Below are 26,004 nucleotides of genomic sequence, written 5' to 3'. Positions count from 1 at the left end.
CCTCCAGAATTTTTTTTGTGGGTAGTGTTCTTTAGTGCATATAACCTTTAATGGAGAGATATGTGGAAGAGAAATAGTTTAAAAAATACTTTGCAATGTGAAGTATTTTAAAAGTGTAACACCATATTAAACTGGGGAAAGATGCATTTTATAACAAACCGCTTGGTGGATTTAATCTTAATTTTTCTATAAAGAAATTACATTTGAAATTGTCTTGCCAGGTCAGGCTCAGTTTCCATTCATGCCTTATAGTCCAATCTCAGCCAAACTCAGAGGGAGTACAGGTTTGCTTTCTACAGATAATTTTTGCCTGATACTGAAGATTATCTCACAGGTTAATTACATTTTTTAGGTTGAAGAAGAAAAGGAAAGTATCAACTTCCTCCTCCTCCTCCTCCTCCTCTTCCTCCTCCTCAAGTGATTCTTCATCAGATGTATCAATTTCTTCTTCTTCCTCTTCCTCTGATCACAAGAAGCGTAGGAAAAAGCGTCGGAATAGATCAGAGTCTGCCCGCAGCTCCAAAAAATGCTCATCTAGAGCTTCTTCCCATTACAAAGATCAGATTAAGAAAGAGGAGTGGTATTCGCCTCCGGCTGATACCTCTGCTTCCTTTCTTAACCAAAATTTTGAAGTGGAAAAACTGCTGGAAAGGCAGGACAGCTTAGTGTGTCCAAAAACAGAGGTAAAAGAGAAGGACAGACACTGTTCCTTTTCGAGGACTTCAGGTGATGATGAAGACACATTTGGAGGTAGGTCTGAAGATTCAAGAGATTCCTACAGTAGCTCCAGAACTCTGCCAAGTAGTAGCAAGACTGAAAAATATGGTAAAACAGATAGATTTTTCTCCAGTCGGAGGGGTTCTTCAGGTTCATATCATAAGTCAGATAATAAACCCAGGATGCGTTATTTTAGGAAATTAGAAAGGGATGTAGAGGGGAGAAAAGAGCAGTTTAAAAAACATGGCTCAGGTCAAGACAGGTATTACATGTCTCCAGCAGGGTCTGACTATTCTGGGAAGTCAGTGGGAAAGTACAGGTCGTATTCTAGCACCTGCTTACGTGAAGGTGATAAAAGTTACGATAGTGATAGGCATGTGTTCAGTCCACATAAAAATGAAAGTGAGTATAAGAATAGGAAAAGAAGTTATGAGGAGACTAATGAATCCAAGGAACCAGATGAGGAAATGTCTTTAAATGGTACAGCACAAACAGAAAGTGGCAGTAAAAGAAACCTGCCCCAGAACTTGGTTAACATATTCAATCAAATAGCTGAGTTTGAGAGGGAAAAAGGAAGTAAGCAGAAGAAACAGTAAAGTACCTAAAAAAACACTATTCTGATGAGTGTAGTTAAATGAACTTTTATCTGAGTAGCTCTTGAGGAAATGCATCTGAAGAGTGATAGAAAGGCAGAATTTATTCCATCCTGCAGAATGTTAAAGAATGGAAAGAGATGCAAGGTTATCTATCTTAGATAAAATATCAGTTATTATTTAAAATCTAACTTTCCTGTGCTCTTAATTTGGGATGTTCCTGTACAATATTCTCTGTCTGATGGGTTGAAATCCTTTGATATCCCTGGACTATAGTTAGCTGTAACTTGCATCAAATATGCACTTTAACAGATGGTTTTTGTTTGGTTTTTTTTTTTTTTTTTTCTCTCACTGCTGGGGTACTATTGACTGTTGTTATTTTTGTATCAAACTTAACTTCCAGATATAGAAAGGGGATAACTGAATGGAAGTCATGTGCCATCAATGTATATAGCTCATTTGATCATTAAATTTTCTTAGTTTTTCTTAATTTTGTGCCTTGATTTTTGTTTACATTGCTGGGATGTTTCATACTGGTGCACTGGTTATATATGCTGCTTAAGTGAATGGAACCCTCCAGTGTCTGTGAAGGCAGGTGTATTACATTGGTTAAATGCATCAATCACATTGTCTAAGTAATGTTAAAAAAAAAATAAAAATATCCCCAACAGAAGTCAAAGAAGAGACAGTTTTAAAATGGTGTTTATTGTCAAGGTAAGTTTAAGTGTGGGCGTTTGTGTCTTGGTGGTGGTGTTAGGTATTTGCTTTACGAGTAGCTTGAAGGCAGTGGTTGCGCTGCTGTGGAAAAAGTTTTGCTTTATTTACAATGAGATCTCCAAAGACGGTTGGCAGAACATGCTAAGGAGCTAACACGTGCCAGACCACACAATACCAATTATACTTCAGTTGCAAGTTTTCCAAGTAATTCCATAGATACAGGTCAGTTACAAAAAAGGTACTATGTAATTTTGAATAGAAAAAGTAGTCATATACTGTCATCTTTCAATTAAGGTATGATCTGAGATGACTAATTGATTAATAGTCAAGGTTGATCTTGAAATGAAGCATACATTTTCTTTCCTTGGTTCTTGCCATGTAATTTGACAGTAGCGAAGATACCAGTTTACAAATATTAATGGCTTTAACATAACTCCTTTTCATTATAAGAAAAGGGAATTAATGGCTTCTGAAGGGTTTTGCAGATCTCTAGTTCTCCAACAGCAAAATGAGAAAGTAATATACAGGTTAATTTATTTTATTGTATAAAACATATGCTTAACACTTCTAGATAACTTATTGCATACTGTAGAAGAAAGTTAAAATATACATTTTTGATAGAAATTAATGCTAAGATTGCAACTATATCTTGACAAATAAGTTGTTACAGATTAATCAATTAAGAAGCCTTAACTGGTGTGAAGCCTGTACCTCCAGAAGATTACTTAAGACTTTTTTTTGTATTTACAAATATCCGAGGTGCTACCTCTGCTGGACAGCTGTGAACCAACAGCAGCTGCTTCTGCAGGAGTGTTGATAGGGAGGCTCAGATCTATGACTTTCAGTGATGAAGTTTGACTAGAGCCTGAACTTGTGCTTCTGGAAGACCTGAAAGACAAAAATCTACTCATCAATATACAGCAATCCCTATATCTAGAGCTTCGAATGGTGGCGTACAATAAAGCCACCCAGCAGCAGTGTTCATTCTAGGTAAAGATCCCCTACAAAGATCTCTGTAGACATTACCACTAATCACTTAACCTACCTATAGGAGTGTTAGATTGTAACTGATTGAGCACATTGCATGCACCATTAGTTGAATGTACGTTGAAAAGGGGAAAAGGTATCAGTAAAAGTGTACATGTCTGCCTGCCCTGTTTAATTAGGGAAGGGAGTTCACACTAATGAGTGCAAAGTGTGGCTGGAGCTGGAACCTGTGTTTCGATAATGTGAAACCACTTTTTAATTAAAGCATAGTTAGCAAAAGTAAAGGTAATTGTTCTGCAATTGCTGCTTTATTTGAACACAAATGATGCTGATGGATGCTGACGTAAACTTAATTGTGTGCTAGAAAAATCTAGTATACTTAAAGGTGGGACTGTGTAAGGAGAAAGGTTTTTATAGTGTTCAGGAAGTAGAGACAAGACTGGGAAGACCTTCAGGAGCAAGGAATTCTGTCATTTAGGGACTAATTTTGCTGGTTTAAACTTCAACTTAAAAAAACCCAAAACATGCACAGTATTACTAGCCCTTACCTGGTAGAAGCTAGTGAGTTTTGTGTGGATGGTGATCGAGAACTTTGACTACCAGCAGCAGAAGCAATTGCAGGAAGGTCTAAATTGGACTAGAAAATTTGGAAAAGAAAAAAAAAAAGTTGACCTAACAGTTGTATAATAGGACTGAGTATATCAGGAGGGTTTATAATCCTTTGTATTTGAACAGATGTTGAAAGCAGATGAACACTTTTTCCTGTCAGGAGTTGCCCTTGAAAGGCACTCAGCAGTAGACTAGAGCTATTAGGATTTTGGTGGCAGTTAACTGGAAAGCTCACCTGGTGAAAGTACATTTGAAAGGGTGTAGTTAAATCAGGATTTGCTTCTAGAACATCAGCTAACAATTTGTCGATGGTTTTGTTGAAGCTTTTCAATTCACGAAGATCAATGTCTCTTTCTTCCTGTGTTTCTGTTTTAGTTTTCTTCAGAGACTGAATTTCTCTGGATAGCCTGGAACACTTAAATATTTTTAAAGTATTGCTATTATGGAAATGCAACACTTTTTTTCAGAAACCTGCTCAATTTAAAGTCTGTGGTTTTAACCATACTACTCTACCACTTTAAAGTTAGAAGTTGTCATTAATAAATATACAAACCTGTTTTGTAACCCTTTCTAGTTTTGGCTTCTGTTCTTCTATGTCTTTGCTCAGCTGCAAAATAAGAGCTTGTTTTTCCTTCTTTTGCTCTTGGAAGAGGGCCTCCTGCTTCAGTACTACATCAAACTTTTTTTCCATGCTCTGCAAATTAATTTGAACAGTAGTTTTAGTTTATAAAGCACTTCTAATAACCTTTCACTTTTTGTATCACTTTGTGGAAAGGTCTGTTATTACTACTACTTGTTTCTAAATGCAGCTCAAGCAATTAGTCCTAATGATAATTCAAAACTTTCTGCCTGTCAGACTGTTTAGTGGAGAAACACTTGGATAAAGAGACCACTAGGTAATTTACATCTCTCAAAAAAAAAAATTAAAAGTTTTATTAATGAAGTTAAAGTATGTATTTTCAGATATGCCTCTGAGCAGTGTCTACAAACAATTTAGTTGACACAGTACAAACTTACCAGTGCAAGCTATCCTAAGAAAAACAACATTGTTTCCCAGGGGAAGCGATGGATACCTTTGACTGGAATGAATAGAATCAGCTCTGTAAGGGTGGCTCTGTTTTAAATAAATAAGGCATACCATTTCCTGCTTTTTAAACACCTCATTTTTATATCCCAAGACTTACTCCCTGATGAAGATGTGTGTCCCTCTTCTTCAATTTCAGAGACATAAGGTAAGGTATATGTCCTGTGGGGGTAGGATAAGCAATAGGAATGTTTGTTGACCTATAGCCAGTGACTCAGGACTCAGAATAATCTAACCATGTGGAATATAACAGGGTGCCTCTGATTTCCTCTGCCTAAAAAAATTTTAACTAAAATCTCACACATCAGAGTTAAGTGCGTTCTTAAGGGCCAAGCGGGCTTTTTGATAATAAGGGGAACCAAGAGTAAGTCCTTAATGTGGAGCCTGAACACAAAGTATCCTTTACCTGCAGTTAGTGCTGAGAGTGAGCAAGCTTTCTTTTAGCTAAATTAACACTGTTTAAACTGAAGCACCCTTAATGCTAATAAAACAGAACATGCTATCCTAGAAAAATCCTGGGACCTAGATGCCAGGGGACACAAGATATGTCGATTTTAATCTCTGCAGTATGACAGGATGATCCAATGTAGTGGTGTATGCTACACAAAAACACAACTGCTGTCTTTGATGCCAGAACAGAGCATCTGTCAGCCTGCATCTGGGATTTTAAAACTTCTAGCTCTATGTGACTGAAAAGCCTGGTTTCACTGTGATTCAAGTAAATCCAAATAAGCACTCCATTTTTTAATGGAGCATTCTAAAAAACTGTTTCCATCTGTACAAAGCATAGGATATAAAAGTGAATGGGCAAAAATTTGTCCCAGAATTTCCTATTCTTTCAATAGGATGGTTTGCATGGATTTAGCTACATACTGCAGCCTTGGCTGTTTGACCAGAACTTTTGCTTGTATTATACCTGGAGATTTTCCTGAAGTTCTTTCATCTGTCTTCGTTTGTATCTGTATTTTTCATCAGCAGCCTTCTTCTCTTCCTCTAGTTTCAATTTTTCCTCATATTCTTCACCTGTGATCCCAAACAATGAGGTAGTATTAATGCTGGACAAGCAGTATATACAACTCAATTTTCACTTTTAAGTTGCACTTTAAAGTAACTGCATCACAGAGTATTCATATGTTAGTGTTGGGAGTATTACAGATACCTCAAGGTTGTAAGTTGTTTTTTTAAATATTCCTAATTCCAAATCACTATGAAAAAGTAACTGGCTTGATGAGAAGGAATTATTTAAGAGCTACTGTTTCCAGAGCCAGCAGAGGGCATAAAAGTTTAATCAAATATTTTCTAGAATTGAGTTTATGTAACTTCTCATGGTGATGCTTTTTGTTTAGCTTATAAAGAAAGTTCCACTGAAGGAGAACGGAGCTTATGAAGTCTACATGGCAACAGAAAGAACAAATGAAGACACTTTCCAGAATTCTGAGGAATTTCCAGTATCTAAAGACTTGTAGTTGGTAGTCCATATTTTAAAATCTGCTGATGCTACACTAAAATAGTGCAGCTTAAGTTTTATTGTTCCTTATCTTCCCCAATGACAGGTTACCAATTCCACCCCCACCCCCCCAAAAAAATCAGAGATAATGACAGTGTAAGCCAAGGGATCGGTCTTTATCACTAGAGCACCTGTACCGAAGCTGCCTGTGTAATTGCTCTGGGTACAGTTTTATGCCCAAGCTGGTTAGTCTTCCATAAGGCAGCCAGCAGTGGCACAGCTTGTCCTGCTTCTGTAATTTGAATTGGTAGCTCTGTGTGATGCAGCACTCCACAGAGCAAGTAGTACAAAAAGCACTGTGCAAAGTTTTATCCACTAGACTTACTGACATACTTCAGTGGGCACTCCTAGTAATGACTCTTTTGTCCCCAGTAATCATCTTTATGCTTTGCCTCTTCTGACTGCTCCTACTTATGACTATGTACAAAATTTATACAGGTTTAGAGATTTTCACATAAATTGGAGAGAAGAACAAAAATATTAGTTAATTACACCTTGCTGCACTTTCTTCTGTGCTTATTCTGTGGAACTAATCACAGTAGCATGTGAATTACACTCCCTTTTGCTACTACCAGTTTAGTCCCTCTCCATGATTCATTCTTTTGTGCCATGGAATTTCCCCACTATATACCTGAGTTATAGCATCATCTGTAACACACAGCCAATAATAATTTCTATTTTACATACTTGTCTCAGTAACTTCCTTGAAAGAGTTTCGGTAATTGCTGTTGCAGTTATTAAGTACGCACAAAGTGTTTCCCAGAGCTACAATTTCTTTTTCAGCTTTGCAGATCTTTGCATCTAAATCATCACCTTCACGTTGAAGTGCTTCCTTTTCCTGTGCAGCCTGAAAATAAAACTGATATTTTAGGTGGCTGCATGCATACTGAAAATACTAGAACAATTACACATGAAAAAAAAAAACCCCTGAAATATTTAGGGGGTTAGTATTTATGGGGCTTATCTGTGTTGTCAGGCTTGAACTGAGATTTGAGTTACCAGATAATTAGAAGGAATAGTTATTTACAGTACTGGAAGTTCTTTGAGGTATTTCATCCACATACATTTAACTGTAGGTATCTGCCTTTTCATCTAAGCTCACAAAGTCCCAATTAGCAATAGCCACCCTGTGTACAAAGCACCACGCTTTGCGCTGCTCATAGGAACTGCAGCACATGCTTCACCTTTATTTCCTTTACCCACAAAATCCAAGTAAGAGTTGAGATTGTACGTTATATAAAACCGTAACAAGAGTGTTAACAATCATACAAGTTTGTCTAGGAATTACTCACTTGAAAGTCTTCATTTATCTGATCAGTGAGATTGAAGAAACACAGCGAGCTGGTGAATTATTTTCTATCGCCCCTCAGAAAAGCTGATATGGTGAAAAAATCTCTATAATTGTAGAGGGTATACACCCACAGTGACCACAAAGCTTTTACTGAGGGTCTTCTGCTGTGCTGGATCTCACAGTGGCACAAATACCATCACTAAGAAATTTAACACTTAAGAATCAGAAAAAGATGGCCTTCAGAACCAAGATCACAGCTAGAAGCATTTTGCTTTACGAGGAAATCAGAGAATTTCTGTAGATCAAAAATAATAGGTTCTTGTTCTAGACTCAGGGTATTACATTATGGATAAAGACTGATTCCTGCTGCTGCCTATCCCCCCTGCCCCCACCCCAAGGAAAAGCTGAAGTATGCATAGGTGATTGATAAGTAAAAGGGGAAAGTTGACATTCTTCAAGGTATAAATGTCATACGGTGAAATAAAGACCTAAAAATACCTCTGAAGGGTAGAAGAATTTAAGATCGTGTAAGACTGTGATAAACTTGCTTTCAGTTTATAGTAGATAACCACATCACCACTACTTCTTGGGTCTTTGTAAATTAACGGGCACTGAAGTGAAAATCTTCAAACTGCTCAAAATTAAGGCTCCACTGACAAGGACTGACCACAGAGATTCATGTGAAATTGCAGCATCATTTAAATAACCAGTGTCAGATAATGTAAAACAATTGGACTGAAAGTAAGCAGCAGGCAAGGAGGTTGTCTTAGTTACTTGAATAGAGCCCAGGGAAACCCATAGCTTAAATACTTGAATTATAGTGAATTATGTTAATAAAATACCTTAATTACATAGTAGGTATGAGTTTTCTCCTCTTCTCTTTCAGGTGGCATCATGACAACAGTAAGAATTTCATATCTGCATCTCAGTTTATCAATTTTATTTAGGCGATCTTGAAATTCAGCACTAATTTATTTTGGGAAAAAATAATTGGGTTGAGAAAGTGTGCACGTGGTAGCATTTTGTGGGTAGTTCTTGCTACAGCAGTTTAAATTACTGGTGTTATTCCAGCAGTCTGCCCACGTACCAGGAGGCAGGCAGGGCAGCAGTTGTGCTGTTACTGGTTTTTGTCGCTTTCTGTATTCTCCCAGCCACAGTCGTCTATTTTTCTGACTACCTGCACTTCTCTTGCAGTTCTAAACTGAGTGAAATTTATTTTCATAGTCCAGATCACTGCTGCCTGGGAGGACGTGCCACAGTCCTCCCCCAAAATTTTTAAACGTTTGGTATTTAAATCCTACAGCTGCACAAGCTGCCCCCTGCTGATATTATCTTAATATTGCTACTACTAGATGAGCATAAGCAACAGTAGGCAACAACCCCAAATCAAATTACGTGAAAGTATCAATTAGCTGTGTAATTATCAAAGGAAAAAAGCCACACAGTCGGTGAGCAGTTAAGCTTTAGTCACACCAAATCACTCTAATTTCCTATTGTGCGGGGTGTGGTTAGCAGAGGAGTGAATAAAAAGCCTGCCAGATTTCAGCAGTTCAGCTGCTGAAGCATTGATTTTTGGCTGGGTATAGATACTGGGGTTTCAGAGCTAAAACTGTCCCAGATACTTTGCACTGATTATTACAGACAGCAAAAGTTATTTCATACGTGGTTGCTTTATAGGAGGGTACATACATAATTCAGAAGATTTAATTTTCTTACATATAGGACACATAATGGAGAGCTCATTTGTTAAAAAGGCAAAAAAACCCAAATCAAACTGACTTAATGTATCAGTCAAAAAAATCACAATTTTATCAAGCAGTTTGGAGTAAACCCTCTTTAAAAGCAACTTTTCTGTTTTAAATATTTGGTTGTACCTCCAGACACACTGATTTCACATTTCCTGATGACTTTGAAAAATGCATATGACATTCACTTCAAAAAGATGTCTGCAACTGAGGTTTCATCTCAGTACTGTAAAGGATCACCACTAACAGAATAAACAGTAATCTCTTGTTCACCGAGTTGTTAAAGCTGTAGGCTGGATTTCAGAGAAGGGATCTCTTGCTAGACTCAACTGTCTCAGTATGTAACTTCAAGCATGAGTTATTTCATCCTCAATGTCTCCAATTGGTGAAATTGCATAAAATAAATACTTCGCTTTTTCAGTAAGTCCCCACGTAAAATATACTCAATAAAAGTTACAAATTTAATTTATATAAGAATAGTTACCTTACGCGTTGCCGTTCCTGATCCACAAGTCTTATCTGGGAATCCAGCATTGCCTTATGAATCTTAATTTCCTCAGTTCTTTCTGCTATGGCTTTCTTTAACTCCAGTTTTTGTTTTTCCAGTGTTAGAACTTTCTCTGTCTTATTACACAGAGTATCTCTAAGACGGTTCAATTCTAGTTTTAAGAGATTATCTTCAACCATCATCTCCTAATAAATCAAGAAAGGTCTCAAAATAAGAAAGCATCATTTTTAATTAAGACATAACAATAAGTTAATTCTTTATAAAGCATTCATTATTTTATCTTTTATATATACAACCACAAGACTTACTCTTCTCTGCATTTAAAAGTCTTCTCCATCTCTCATTAGCAGGCAAACACTTCGAATCATTTAAAAAAAAAAAAGCCCTCTCTTATGGACCCCAAACTGTGTACCATTTCTCTGAGTTCTTTTATGCCATCAGCTTCTTGCTTTTGTTCCCCTGAATTTCATCCCCAAATAAAAGTTCCAGGTTAGGGAGAGTTTTCATTGAGGAGCAAGCGCACCAGTTAAGTTGATAGCAAACCTGCCCCGTGCTACTTAGACCCTATATTGTTTTACTACCTTAGTGCTTCTTTTAGGAAGGCTAGAGCTTATTCTAGAGCTAGAGGAAAAAATGTGCAGTAATTAGAGGACTGGGAACTGGGTTTTTTTCTGTTTATGGGAAGAAAGACTTCCATTTGATTTCTAATATCTTAAATCGGAATGTAGATAGATCCAAACCATCTGCTGGAAAAAAACCTGCAATTTAACAACAAAACTGTGCCAAACTCATTAGTTGGCTCTGCAGATGGAGAAGAAAAAAATCAGTGCTAGGTAAAGATGTCCTTGACTAGTAAATACATCTTCTATTTTAAAGGCAATCATTTCTCAGAAAAAAAAAAAACCAAACAAACCCACACTGACCAGGTAGATATTGTGATATAAGTAGTGTGTGATTAAATTGATAACCCAGATAAACTTTATGCTACATACACAGGAGAAGCAACACTTTACCTAGTAAGATAATAGTGATGAAAGTGACTTCAAAGTTTGGGAAGGAAGGTGTAAGTCAAGAAACTACAAAGGGGGTTCTTATGGATGTAATGATGTAGCACTGTGGGAAGCAGACAACAGCCTTCAGATGTAATGCAATGAATTTATGTGTTTTAAAACAAACAAACAAACAAACATGTCCTGTATTAGTAAAGTTGCAAAATAATACTGTACCTGCTTAATGGCTTTAGCTTTTTTTAACTCCTGATCTGATCTCTCATTGAAAAGATTTAGTTCATTTATCTTGATCATCATAGCACTTGTTTCTTCTCCTGTCTTATCCATTGCTCTCCTGATGAAATGGACATCATTCTGTTTCCAAATAAGTTATGTTTAATTTATTTCAGTGTCATGGTTTAACCCCAGCCAGCAACTAAGCACCACACAGCCACTCACTCAATTCCCTCCCCCCGCAGTGGAATGGGGGAGAAAAATTGGGAAAAGAAGTAAAACTCGTGGGTTGAGATAAGAACGGTTTAATAGAACAGAAAAGAATAAACTAATAATGATAACACTAATAAAATGACAGCAGTAATGATAAAAGGATTGGAATATACAGAGGATGCACAATGCAATTGCTCACCACCTGCCAATCAACACCTAGTTAGTCCCTGAGCAGCGATCCTCCCACCGCCCCCACTCCTCCTAGTTCCTATACTGGACTTGGTATCACACGGTATGGAATCCCCCTTTGGCCACTTTGGGTCAGCTGCCCTGGCTGTGTCCCCTCCCAACTTCTTGTGCCCCTCCAGCCTTCTTGCTGGCTGGGCATCAGAAGCTGAAAAATCCTCGACTTTAGACTAAACACTACTTAGCAGCAACTGAAAACATCGGTGTGTTATCAACATTCTTCTCATACTGAACTCAAAACACAGCACTGTACCAGCTACTAGGAAGACAGTTAACTCTATCCCAGCTGAAACCAGGGCATTCAGTGAACGCAGTTTGCACCAAAAGCTACCAGTTAATTTTAAATGAGATATTTTGAAGTCCTGGAACCAGCAACCATGATCATCTTTTGTCCATATCTGCAAACAGTGCCTAAAGCACTGCAGTCCTCATGCAGAGTGCTGTTGCAATATTAATGTCATTATTTGTTTCATTTGGAGTGTTATTATACAATATAGCTCTTTCAGTCAATAAGGCAGTTCTAATACAATCATGTATTTTGGTCTAGGTAAAAAATAAAAAAAAAACCTCTCCTGGCATGTCTGACCATGACTTTGATGTTCATAGTTCATCTTCGTAAAACTATCTGTTATTGATAATACTCCAGAGTATGAATAAATTCCTGGAAATGTGTTTCAATGTTTGATTATACTCGCTAGTCAAATTTTGCATTGCCTCAAAACTGAAGTGTGGGCATCAGTTGCCCAACATTAAACCTTGTTATTGCATGGGTCTCCAGTTAAAGGGCTCTCCTATAAGCAGCTTCTTCCCCTCTCTAAATTGATCCCTTTTTTTTCTTAACTATCACTTTGAGAAACCAGTTATGATGTTTTATTAAAAACCTGACTTTAGCCTTGTATGGTTTCTCTTTGAAAAGAGGTTTCAATACATGCTAAAATGTAGCTGATTAATAAAAAAAATTACATTTCCTATAAAAAGAAATTATAAATTGGCTACAGAATAACTGACTGGTTCCTTTCTACAAGAAAGGCAAGTGCATTTTTTAGAGAATTAGTGATGGTCACTGGATAGTGGAAAACCAGCGAACAAGCATGTATATGCAAAAATCGCACATGGGAATAAAGACAGAAAAACAGCATTTCTCAATTACATATCAGGATGTGGTCAACTAACTCAAATACGGTCCCTTCAATTCAGTAATGTTACTTTGTACAATTTTAAACACAACTCTCATTTTATGAAAAATATAAAGGCAAGTAGTAGCATCACAGAATAACATTCTCCTATTTCTATATGGTCCTAACAATGAATTCAGACATTTGCAAGCAGCCTGTCACATCTTGAAATGAAAGCTAAGCTTGCCTGACCAACATTTCAATGCTTGTCTTCCTGCTAAAGTGCCTCAGGTGTGCAGCAATGACCTATTTTTCTGGAAGGTATAGGGAACGTATGAAGTTTTCCACATACGTTACACAAAGTTCAGGTATCTGTTAATCTAATACCAAGTTATTAATTAATAGGACAGTGTCTAATTAAATCACTGAGATTTCTAGATGTTACATGGTCAACCTGATGTTCTGAGGAAGTTACCTCAAGTTTCTTGTACTGCGCATGTAAAACATCATATGCATTTTTCTTTTCTTCTAAGGTTTTCTTAAGTTTAGCAACTTTTGCTTCCAAAACTTGTTTTTCATCTGCATTAACCTCTCCTTCTAACCGTGACAGACGTCTCTGTACTTGCTGAATATAAAAATCCTGTTAAAATAATTTTTAAGAGAATTAATAGTCTGAGATAAGCAATTATAGCCTTCCTATAAAGCTAAAACACTGGATATAAACTTGGATCTAAATGTTGGCTTTAGGACAGTCACCCAATTAAGCTATTGTTTTATAATAATTTATGGCTTATAGACCTCATTAGCAAAATATTCTTAGATGACTGATGTGCAGTGATGGTTCAGGAGTAATCTTCTAGAAGAGTAACAAAGCATACTCAGCACAGTCTGCTGTAGGGAGGCTTACAGCAGAGTTGCCATCTTGCTGTTACCAATGGATGCTGATATAAAAGAGCAAATTTTCAAAGTAGTGCATAGGAAATATGCACAAAATCCAATTAGTAAATAACAGGATTTTGGCATGTACCTCTTGTATTGCTTTAAAAATTTACCCTGAGGTGTCTGTGGTTCAGAGGGATCAAAGAAAAGAGCTAATTTGAGAAATTAGTGGGAAAGGCAGCAGACCCCGGGTCTGCTGCTTTTGCCAAGTACATAATGTAGGTGATGCTACAGCAAGTTTCAGTTATTTCAATTTTACCCATACAACTTGAGACAGAAATAAATGACGACTTCAAATTAAACTGCATGGCATTTCCACAATGGTGAGATGTTGGCAAAAATTACAGAACTCAAGCAATTTACTCTCATTAGACCAAAGAAACAATCATAGTATGAAAGTACATTAATATTTTACCTGGTTATATATTAATTCTTGTTGTTTTAGTGCATCTGCATCAAGTCTGTGCAGTCGACTCTGAAGATTTTTAAGTGATGTTCGACTTCCCTCAATTTCTGCTAGAACACACTTCTCCTTATCCTTCTGCACCTTTAACTCTTGAGTCTTCTTGAAAAATAGTTCTTTTAACTGGTTCATTTCTGTTTCTTTTTCCTGGTGGCAAAGTAATCATTAAGTAGTAATTAATCACATAAGTAATTTCTGAAGAATTATTTGCCTTTATTAATCAAATATAGGAAGATTAAAAAATTTCAATACTATATCCATTAATATGAACACAGACTTTCATAGGTCTTCAGAATGGTTGGCAAGAAAAGTCTTTGACTTAAAATTGTTTTTTGTTGTTTTTTTTTTTTTTTAACTTGGATCCTACCCTACTATCCCATGACCTTTTTTTTTCCCCATTATGGGAATGCTACTAAAATTCCTGTCATCCTTTCAAAAAACCCCCTCCCTTATTGCTTCTAGTATATATGAGTATTTGAAGAAATATAATACAAAGCTTTTCAATGGTTTATTAAAACTTGTAACTCAGTGTGTGTGCACATGTATGTACCTATGTGTGCTTATATAAGTTGGAATAATTTTGTTTGAAAAATTAATTACACATTTTAAAATCACTTCCTTGTTCTTGGAGGTAAGTTGCCATTAACACCTACATCAGTGCAGTAAATGAGGTTTTAGTAGGGTCTGTTATAATAAGACAATGCTGAACATTTCAGGTAACCTGAAATGCACTGAAAATCAGGTTATTTTCTTTTTATAAGCCTAACAAGAAAGAAAGACAACTTTATTCTTCCCCTCCCTCCTACCCCTCCTTTTCCCTCCCCCAAAACCCAAAGACCTTCCAAAGCTCAGGCCATTCAGCATGCTTGTTTCCTGTAAGGTACATCCCTAAAACGAGTAATGTGGCATCACATTCTGCTGCCTTTGACAATCCTGTTCCAAAAGACTCATTACATTTAGCACAAGTCTGGTACAGAGTTTGAAGATGCGTATTTAAATTAATATAGCAAAACACCTTAGAATTCACTTTTCTATACTGATTAAAAATGTACTTATTCTTGATTTTTATAAGTATACATTGTGAAATTTGCTTGTGAACCAACTTGCTGGCTTTACTAATGCTGAAAGATAATGAACTCTTGGAGAAGGAGTTATTAAATACAACCAAACAGAAACTTTTTTTGTAGTTGGACTTGCTGTAAGAGCAATTCCAAATCCAAAACTCAGGCAGTAAAAAGCAGGTATAAGTTCAATATTGAATTGTTACAGCCTGTAGCATTTTACACCAGTGTCACTGGGCTTTGGATCATACCTGAACAAAGAAATCTAATTGCAGAAGTAAACTGGTTTTATGCCCAATTCTGAGCTGTATTTCTGAAGCTAATGACAATGATGAATTCATCTGCTAAAACTGGATCACAATTTGACCTTCATTTTCTAGTCTTTCATGCATATCTAAATTAATTTATTTAATAGAAATTATTTCTCTCTCTTTAAGTGAGGTTGTTAATAAGATATTCAGTAAGCTTCACCATGCAACAGTGTTTTGCCACAGATCGAAGAGGGAGAAGTATCACAAAACTAAAGCGCAAAACGGTGACATTTCATCCACATTGTTCCTGTAAATATCTCTTCACAGTAAATTAATAGATGCAGCAAATAGCCATGTGTGTCTAATGGTGATGGAAAGCATGCTTCTGACTAATACATTACAGACATTGTTCAAGAACAGTTCATCCTAGTTAAAATATTACCCTGAAGCTGTGGAGCTGCCAAGCTCAATGTCATCTTAGGTTATCCGCCACAGATGCAAGTAGAGAAACCCTGCTAATGGTTTAGCCACCCTGGTAACAGTCTTAAGGGGAAGCAAATAAGGTTTTAATTTTAATGAAATGTTTTATCATTCCAACTTGTTTTCAAATTATCTGAAAAACCAGAACGGTAAGCAAGGCCTGTAATTTAAGAAACTCTCTATAAAGGAAAGACATCCCCTCTCTAGTTTCTGTATGTATATTTAAAATGTATAGTTAATGCTTGTAGAGGTAAAAAGTTTGAAAAATAACACTCAGTCTATGGCAAGGGATTATTTCACATACATGCTACAGGAAACACAAAACGGGGCGGGGGGAGGGGGGGAAGACTATACAGCTGTATGCACAGATACAGCTTTGTCACTTTGTGTGGGAACACCTGCTGTCACATTAACGTGATCATCTTACAGTAAAGAAAGCTTCAGCGTATCCAGTACACAATTGTCCAGCAAAACGTAAAAAAATATTTGTATCAAGTTCAGTCAGAAGCTAAGTAGTAAAATACTTTAAGAGAAATAGTAGCAGAGTGACAAAACAGTAGAAAACATTTTCTGAAGTGCAGGAAAGTTCAGATGATTGCATTACAACGTTGCATTTATTCAAAATCCCTTTGCAGTTCATCAGATGATAATGAATTAGGATATTTTTATTCCTATACTTTATTTGCAACATAAAAAGTGGGTTTTGAATTAAAAAATAAAAAGTATTTTCAGACACATTACAAAAATAGTCGCTATGTTACAGCTTCCCAGATCAAAATCTTTATTCATCATGAAATAAAATCTAAAGTGAGCCAGTAGTTACTTAACAGTCCACAAGTTAGATGTATCAGAGTATCATGTAATAGAATTAAAATAATAAACAGGAGACTAGGCCAGCCAAATCTGATTAAAAGATTTCAAAATCCTTTTTTTAATCCCAGTTTGCCAAAATCATTGCTCTTTGCAGGTTTGTAAATTATGGTGGTGTTTTACAAAAGCCAAGAAGTTTTCAGTGGTAATGTTACTGAAAAATCATCCTGACAAGACTGGCTGCTTAGCAACCTTAGTGATGGGAAAGTGATAGACGTTCAAGTATCCTTGCTCCTCAGCAGCCCATAAACCAGAATGTTTGGAAACATGAACTTCCAGAAGAGCTAAGCAAAAAAGATTTTGAAATTTTTCAGTATTATTACAAAGCAGAAGCAAAACATTACTATATCTTTGTAACAAGATTTGCCACATTCCAGTAAATAACTTTTATTTCAATTTAGCCAAGAAGTTCTAAGTAGCTTTTAGCTGCTGTCAGAGGTAAAAGCTGTTCAGTACACTGATGCAGTCAGAATACTGGTTTTGTATCTCATCTGTACAATGGGAGTTCCAGTATCCTATGTTCATATATGGGGACATCATCTTCTGAATTACTAGGACCACTTGTTTTCCTCCAGAGTTTTCCCAACACAGATACTGATGTATCTACATGCATGTTACTTCATCATTTGATGCAATAGCTACATGTCACATTAACACTTACATTCCTTTTTAATCCATAAATGTTTGTTCTAGATACAGCTTGAAATTCAAATGAATCCTCATTTGCAGAAACCATGAAAAACATTTTACCTTGACATTTTTTTCTTCTTCCTTTAGTATTTCTTCCATCCTCAAAGCTTTGTCTTCTGAACTGAGTGTCTCCTCAGTCACAAGCTTCAGCTTATTGGAAAGACTTGCATTTTTTTCTTTAAGAAAGCTTAATCTAAACAAAATTACATAATTTAACAAGTTAAATGTATGTTGCACATACAACACTGCCAAAACCAAGCAGCATTCCTTACTGAGCAGTTGACTAATAAAGCAGGCTAAACTTGAACATATGATAACCAAGGCCCTAACCGATTTTTTCACACCCTTTAAAAACAAGGATTACCAGGAGTATTTCCTAAATTGCCCAGTGCCAGAACCTATGCAGGACATGAAGTAACCAGAAAGTTGCAGGCTTTAATCATCAACATTATTTAAGGTTCTTTGCTAGCTCAAGGATTTGATTATATTACTAATCCTTAAAAATGATGTTTTTAAAGGTTTGTTTCTTACCTGGCTTTTTTTTTCTGAATTTCTTTCTTCAGATTGGTTACTTGTGTTCTCAAAGACTCCAGATCAGAAGCAGTTCTGTCCACAGTGGATTTCAAAGTGTCTAGCTAATAAATTACAAAATGTAGCAATAGAGCTCTTGGTTACTTTGGTACATGTTAGGATATTTAAAATGGTAAGGGACCTACATACTGGAAAGTATTCCGTTTCTTTTTAACAGTGTCTTCCAAATGAGAAGTGCTACAAATTCTGAGGTGCTGTAAATCAGCACAGCTAGTAAACTCAGACTAATTTACATAATCTGAATACTGGGACAAAATACTTAAGAATACAGAATGAATTATGAAAGTGCTGTGGGCTGCAATTCTTGTCCAACAGCATCTGTGTAAGTGGAACCATGGTTTTATAGAGCACAGCTGACTGATGAGCATGGATACCCTTATATATCTAATAAATATTTTTAATTCAGACTTTGTTGGGTACATAAAACTATATTGGTTAAGGTAAAGGAGCTCTGTGTCAAAACACACAGACATTTAATTTGGTAAAAAATACATAACAACATAAACTCATTAAACAGGATAGGAACACTTTACAATCAGTAGCTCATTAGTCTTCACAGTGTCACTTAACAGTGTGTGTGTAATTGTCTTCACTTTCACAGATACAGAAAACCTGATCAAGGGTATACATAGCAGGTCTCTCTTTCTGTACCAGAATGAGAAACTGGGAGGTCACAAGCTGTCAGTTGAACTCCAAGTCTGTTTCTTTCCTTGTTTCTCACTTGGATGCCACAGATGTTCTAACATCTAATAATGACAGACTGTTCTCATTATCACATTATGTAGTATTACTTATGAAACACTTCAAGCAAGAATCCCACAGCTTAGAGATGAAAACCTACCAATTCTGTGAGCCCTCAAGTTTGCATGAATTATAGGGTAATCTAATAGCCTACACCTTGTTTCAGCTACCTACAGTTTAATTAGGATACCAGTTTATGAACTACCTGCTACAGAAAAGCTATCCAAAGTTAAAGCAACAGCAGATGCAGGTGTTTTTTTTAAAAAATTGCAAAGCTTGGTGAGTAGCTCAGTGTTACCATTTTCTTGTTAAGAAAAAACTTACTCAGGCAATACAAATGTATCCATTCAACAGAGCCATGAGACTTGAATTAATTCTTAGAAATACCTCTACAAGCATTTAAGTAATTAAGCAGTGCAGCTCATTCCTAGCTTTAAGTGCAGATTAAATGCAAGTAACAGAGTAAGTATGGACAGCATCAAGCATGGCTTGTTCACAGGGTAGCCGTATCCTACTACCTCTTGACTAGAAAGCCATGTGAAAGTGTTTGGGTTTTTTTCCAGGAATTTTAACCTGACTACAAGACCCATCAACACTCACTTCTGAGAGCACAGGATAGGAATTGTTTGGAATCTGGAAGAGATTCCTCTCATGTTTATACAATACTGCAGTCTACGTATGCTGAATGAAGGCAAGACACACTTCCTTCTGAAGCATCTAATAGTGTTACGCCATTTAAGAGAAAATTCATCCATTTTATACCAACACAACAGAGAATACAAGCTAATCTCTTCACCACTGTCAATGAAATGATTAAGTTGAGGGTTCAGACCCTAATAATCATGAGTAGACTGAGAAGAGCAGACATTTTGTTGAATTATTAAGAGGCTAGTCTAAAACCAGAGAAAAGCAAATTCTATTCCGGTATTTCCTCCATCTAGTCAAAAGTTATAGTTTCAGTCTGTTTTTCTGAACTGTTTGGTCATCCTTACCTCATCCTGCAGCTGAACGCTATAACTATCCTGAGTTTGATACTCATTTCGGAGGCTGGTAGCTTCCCGCTCAGCAGAAGAAATTTTCTTTTCATATTCCATATTATTAAGAGTTTCATTTACCAAAAAGGAAGTCTTCTCTTTCAGCACAATTTCCTTCTTTCTGATCTCCTGTTTTATCTCTGTTATTAGCTACCAGGATAAAAACATTGCAGATTTGCTTGCATTAGTTAAGATGCTGTTAGATTAATAAAGGCTATAACCAGAAGATAGACTATGAACACTACTCTGCATGAGACATCCCAGTTATCACATCATTCTTAAATTACTTTATTCCACCAATACATCACAGCAACAAGTACTACAATTGTTTTGGATTGGAAACTATCAAAATATTCCAATAATTTCAAAAAAAAATTACACTATAAACTTGTAGTAAACAATTTTTGATTGATTGAATAGGGGAAAAAAACAAGCTATGTGAATGAAACTTCAAACAGACTTGAAACAAAAGGAAATGCAAGAGGAAAATTACTAACAGTAGTGATGCTTACTTTAGCGGACAGACTTATAGCTATTCAGTGAAAATTGTGTATTTTGAAAGGTTAAGTAAAAGATTAGCTACTGGGAAAATTATACTGTAGTTCTAATGTTAAAAAAGAAAAAAATCTGTTTACAAAAGCATGAGTAGAACTGTTCTATGGACTACTAATATATGGAAGGTTGGCCAGAGCTGGTCAACCAGCTGTTTGTTGTTGATGTTTTTTTACACGTTTGTTGTTTGTTCTTTGCAGGAATCCTCTGACCTGATATACTATGAAATCCAAAATATTTCAGCTAAACTAGACCATTATGTTTTCTGTTTGGTAGTATTTCTTCTGGCTTGTCGTTTCCTATTATCACTTTTTTTTAGTGTTATATCTTAAGCCTGTTTAAACCATGTTTCTGCTCAGGGTATATGTAATACCAATATGGGCAACTTAAAGCTGATATTCTTTCAGCAGGAAAATCATATGAGCAGAGCTATGGATTTAGGTAGAGCCTTCTTGTACATGCAATTATGCTTTTCGCCCGTTCAAAAAAGTCACTGTTACTTTGGAATCCACATTCATAAGATTTTTTTTCTCTACACTGATCCTTCAAGCTTTTTCTGGTGCATCTGTTCTATTGCCCTACAGAACTTCCTGACAAGTTCACACTTCTCCTGACAAAGCCAGGATAAAATATACTTTATTTGTACCTCTTCACATTGTAACATCTATGCGTAAGACACTGACAAAACCAATGAAGACTATATATTTTAGAAATTAACTTATAATGCCCAACAGGTTCTTTTTTGTATTAGAAGAGTGCTGTCGCTTCTCCCTGTTTGCAGAATGTACTTATGGACCAGTTTTTAACCTTAATGGGATCATTTATCATAATTCTGACATAAATGTTAGTCATGCATTTGTTCACAGAGGTAGAAATGCTAATTCATTCAACTCTAAACATTCTATTTTTTTTATATTGCAGCCCAGACACAGAATCCCCTCAATGCAGTTGACAGTCCTTACTCTCCAAGTAACAACATTCCATCTTGTTGCTTCTTAGATCAAAGAAAGTACTGAAACTGGCATGCTTTGCATTTTCCAACAACCTTGAGATTGAAAATCAAACCTTGCATAGTATCAAGCAGAGCACCATTACTTACACTGAGACATGCAGCTTTCAAAATAAATTCTGAATACTTTTTAGCAATATCTGAACTTTGAAACACCCTAACAAAATAGAGGTAAACACAGAGAACACTGAACATCTAAAAGACCCAATCATTCTATGTGTGAGTGGTAAAATTCTTATCACTATCAGACACAAAAGTAGGCTGATATACTGATATGGATCAGTTACAGCGCTTTTACCAAGGCACAATGATCAATCTGTTGATCTCTTTTTTGCATCTGTTGTATTGCATTCTCCCACTGCCTGATGACTTCTTGCCTTTCCTGATGAACTCTGCGAAAATCTTCAGCTGTCTTGTCAAGCTCTATCTGTTTAAAAGAAAGCACCCCCATGATTTCTGATGTTGAAGATTTCACATATAACAGGATATCTTCAAGAACCTTAAGCACGAACCTGAGCTGTCAACGTTTCTGTAAGCTCATTATCAAGAGCTCTGCGCTTCTGATTCGCTTGCATGGTCAACTTTTCTACTTGAAGGGTTAATGCCTAAAATGAAAGGATATGAAAACATAATGTATTTGAAAACAAATACATAACATCTTATAAATTCTTAAAGCTCTGCTACAATTAAGGGTGGAATTCTTGAGGCATCAGTTTTATTGTGTTTTATAGAACAAAAAACTGAGAAATTAGCCTCTCAAATTTTTGGTCATACAAGAGGCCATAATCTCTTGTCAGCCCTTGGGACCAGACTGCAGCAAGGCCAAAGCAACCCTCCACTGTGTATAAATGTGTATGTGGTATCCTTATCATCAGTTATTTCACTTTGCTCTTCCTACTATGCTGCGTGACTTGCTAATGCCAATGATATCAGTAAGACTATGTAAGCTAAAGTTTTTGGGTTAAGCATTTAATGAGTAAAAATCAAATTTCTCCTCCCTACTCATCTCTAAATTAGTAATGTACTTGAGAACTAACCCTTATAAAATCTGAACTTGTGACTGGAGTGTCTATTTATACCATCTTTCATCATTCCAGGCAGCTTTACTGAAGTAGCTGTAGTTTGTTCTCAGACAAAGTCAGTTCTAATGGGAAAATCTACACTATTTGTCTGTTACTTGGGATGCATTTTTGATCATACTCCTCTTCAGTGGCACTGTTTTCTAGACTTTATTATCTATTTGTGCATTTCCTCAGAAAAATTAAAACTTAAATATTATCCAGAGGAACAAACAAATTAATGTCTTGAATTATGCCTTTCACCTTTGGTAAAGCCTGTTCTTTCCGACCTTTAAAATGAACACCATATAGAATTGCACTGTTGTGCTAAGTCGAAACAAGTTTAACAACGCTGTTGTACAAAATCTTGTCTCAGTCTTGCCTGACTTGATGACATTAACAAGATCTTCAAATGCTAAATGGTTCTCCATTTTGTTTCTGAAAATTGCTGTCATTTACTTACTCCTACTTTCCCTTCATCTTGCTGTGCATACTTCTGGATTGTGATAGCATCACTATCTTTACGATTTGACTCCTTTATCCAGCTCTCCAGAACTTCCTCATCACAGTTCATCTGCTGTTTTAAGTTTTCCAACTTCATAGTGGTTTTATTTATAGTATTCTAATAAAATTCAAGATAAATTAAAGGGTTAATATTAAATGTCTAATATTCTTTGAACAGGAATTGAAACAACCAGTTCAAGTTACTGTAACAAGCTTACACACATCTTGTTGTCAACAGAATTGCTAGGGTTTTTTGTTAATTTTGTATTATACTTGACGAATGCTAATAGAAGTCCTGGTCTTAAAAAAGAAACAAGACAGTAAGTTACCACAAACTTAAAATGCAAATAATTTTAAACAGAAAACTCAACCTCTGGCAAGATATACCTGTATGCGGGATATTTATTCCACATAATAAACTGATCTGAGGCATCACAGGGTAAAGTTTCTCCCTCACACACTAAGGCCCAGTTCTTAGATCTTTATCCTGTATATGAATTTACAAGTGGCCCCATGTGACTGTAAAGAGTCTTCCTGACACAAATATGAGAGAATCTGGATCCAGTTGAATAGCAAGGATATCTTCATCCTGCTACCCATTCTAAGAGACTGGAGATTACAAACAGACTTAATGAGAAGAGAGCAAATAAAAACAAACAAACATAATTTAAATTATTCCTAGAAAGAAAAAGAGACAGTTCCATTAAACAGAAAAACACCTGTAATTAGATAGCATTAGATTACTTTTTTTTTAAACACAAGCAAATTTTTGAGCTTGAAATCATGCCCCAAGTTTATTTCATGTAGAGAAGAAGATTTGCCACTAACAATTTGATTTTTAACCATAAAGAAAATACCTGCAAGAATTAACAAGATGGTGATAAGGATGTGTGGCTGTGTATCTGGCATTAAGAACATCAAGAACAGAGGTCTTTCAATATCTAGTTAATGTTTGCTAAGTCTTGACCAGCCTATGCAAGGAGATCCTCAGTGTCACTTTACCTGCCTACACAGGAAAAAGCACATCCACATCACCTATTGTAGTTTATAAGTTTTAACTATAATTAACCATTCTTGACTTATAGTATTTTTTCTGTAAGTGCAAGTGAGGACAAGTCATAAAATTTAATTGCAATACAGGTGTTCTCTTAAAAATTTTAAGCCTTACTTCTTGACTGTTTTTCTTTTCTCTTAAGGAAACTATCTCATCTTCCAGTCGTTTAATCTCACTTTTGAGACGTCCACGTTCTCTCTCTGCAAGGGCTTTAAAGTGTTGTTCAGTTTCAATTTCATTCTCTCTGGCTTTGTAAAGAGACTAGGGAATAACACAGTTTAGCATTTACAATAAACAAAAGGCATATATCAACAAAACCCCTTTTTTCTTTTTACATACAACCAAATCCCAAGTCAGAGATGGTATGATTTTGTCATGTAAATGTAGGAATTTTCAGAGCAGCTTTATTGTTTGAATTTTAGTATCTCAAATATATGTATTCTAATACATATACACACCCCCATTGTATTGTATCAGATATCCACAGATCAACCATTTATAGCCTAAGAACTCAATTCAAACATTCCCCCCCCCCCCGCCAAGATTCAGAATCTTAATCCTTCAGCATCAAAATCTTAGCCTCTTGGTCACCAGCGGCTTTATGTCAGGTTCAAGAGGCACAGCAGAAGAAAAAATTTTATTGTTTTGTGCTGAGACAGAACACCACAAGGCTGGCCTATAGCAGTATCTCTATATTGTCTAATCTTTGTGACAAAAGTTATTTAACAGGGTTGGTTTTTTTTCTTTCCCTTGCATAATAAGAAATCTATTACTTACTAGAAGCTTCTCTTAAATAGTACATGCTGTCTATTTATGTGCACATTAAAGGTTGAATCTAGCACAAAAAAAATTAAAAAGTTGTTCAGCTGCAGGGAAGTTTCTTAAGACTTTTCCACCTAGTATATTTCACAGGGAAGGCATACAGTTTTGACTCAGGACTCTTTAGAAATCTAAACCACCCATTTTGACCAATTAACTTGGAGTATAAGCAAAGACTTACACCTTGACCACCCCACTTCATTTTTCAAGTCTATGAATTAGCTCTTCATGAGCTTTTCACAATTAACTCTTGACCATAATAAAGATTATAAATTTGTTTTTCCCCTTACACTGCTGTTTTATTTTCCCTGACCAATTCTTTCTCATCATCTACAAAAGTCCCCACTCAAAGAATTCTAAAATGCATCCTTCTCAGCTTTCTTCTAGGTTCGGTCATTTGATCTTGGATGGTCTTTTTGACGACTGTCAAATAGTATCACTGAGATCTATAGTTTAACTTTTGTTTCCCGTGGCAGTCCTGGAATAAAGTCCTGACAAATCTCTAACAAAGCTGGCAAAATATAGAGAGACACCAGCCGCGGAAAGATACTCGGGTTACAGGCCTGCCTGATAAAATGGACCTGCTAGAGGTAGCGACTTACCTGAGCGAAGCCGAGCTCTTGTCTTACGTTTTTCAAATGAGATGTCATGGCTTCTGTACGCTCTTCAAAGTCGGCCAACTCATTCTGCAGCCTTATTTTTTCGTTTTGCATCTTCTGCAGCTATTTGAGAGTTAGAATCGTCAGGTAACTATTTTTAGTCAGGTGCTTATTACCTGCAACTATAGTCGCCGCCATTACTAACAGAAAAACGTTAAGAAGCATGCACTGCGTTCCTCCAAAGTACTGAAACGAGACATTTCTGGAGAAAACCCCGAGCTTCGCACCCGGCCGCGGGCGGGGCGGGACGGGACGGAGCCCCGCGGCGCCCAACCCGCGCTTCACGGCCCGGGCCTCGCTCCCCGCTCCCGTCCGCGGCGCCCACGGAACTCGCGGGTCTTTCTCCCTCCCTCCCTCCCTGCCCGGGCCCCGGCGGGCCGCGGCGGGGGAGGGCTCCGTGCCGCCCTGAGGCGGCCGGCGAGGGGGCAGGGCGCCGGCGGCCCCCTCAGAGCCGAGGGGCCGCCCCCGCGGCTCCGCGCCCCGGGCAGCCCTGCGGCGGAGCCGCCGGCGGGAGGCGGATTCTTCTCCCTCCCCGGCCGCAGCCCCGCGCTCACTTCGTCCTCCAGCGCCTTGTTCTCCGCGTTGGCCACGGGGACGGCGTAGCCATCGTCCCAGCGGAGCTCGGCCAGCACCGAGGCGGTGGAGCGGCTGCCGACGCTGTCCATGGCCGCTGG

The 26,004-nt window shown here is 37.0% G+C and overlaps 2 protein-coding genes across 2 annotated transcripts in view; one reads left to right on the top strand and one right to left on the bottom strand.

Annotated features, from left to right (window-relative positions):
* The window catches only part of TTC14 (tetratricopeptide repeat domain 14), a 10,383-nt gene extending 8,583 nt beyond the window's left edge, over window positions 1-1,800 (top strand). Inside the window, exon 12 of the mRNA XM_049802132.1 lies at window positions 353-1,800. Within this exon, the coding sequence (XP_049658089.1) occupies window positions 353-1,313 (961 nt within the window). The 3' untranslated portion in view covers window positions 1,314-1,800. The remainder of the gene's footprint in view (window positions 1-352) is intronic.
* On the bottom strand, window positions 1,627-26,004 carry CCDC39 (coiled-coil domain containing 39). The gene is made up of 20 exons (XM_049802137.1): window positions 25,885-26,004; window positions 25,274-25,393; window positions 23,967-24,113; window positions 22,758-22,916; window positions 21,749-21,841; window positions 21,535-21,663; window positions 19,634-19,825; window positions 17,841-17,944; window positions 17,370-17,502; window positions 13,910-14,104; window positions 13,031-13,195; window positions 10,985-11,122; window positions 9,735-9,943; window positions 8,348-8,471; window positions 6,902-7,061; window positions 5,624-5,730; window positions 4,177-4,317; window positions 3,859-4,038; window positions 3,563-3,651; window positions 1,627-2,915 (listed from the first exon to the last, which is right to left on the bottom strand). Exons 1-20 carry the CDS (start codon window positions 25,993-25,995, stop codon window positions 2,753-2,755), a joined length of 2,859 nt encoding a protein of 952 aa, XP_049658094.1. The 5' UTR covers window positions 25,996-26,004; the 3' UTR covers window positions 1,627-2,752.

Source organism: Accipiter gentilis, chromosome 6, assembly GCF_929443795.1.
Source record: "Accipiter gentilis chromosome 6, bAccGen1.1, whole genome shotgun sequence".
Classification (NCBI taxonomy): Eukaryota; Metazoa; Chordata; class Aves; order Accipitriformes; family Accipitridae; genus Astur; species Astur gentilis.
The sequence above is the reverse complement of the archived record's forward strand: the minus strand, read 5'-3'. Positions and strand labels throughout refer to the sequence as shown.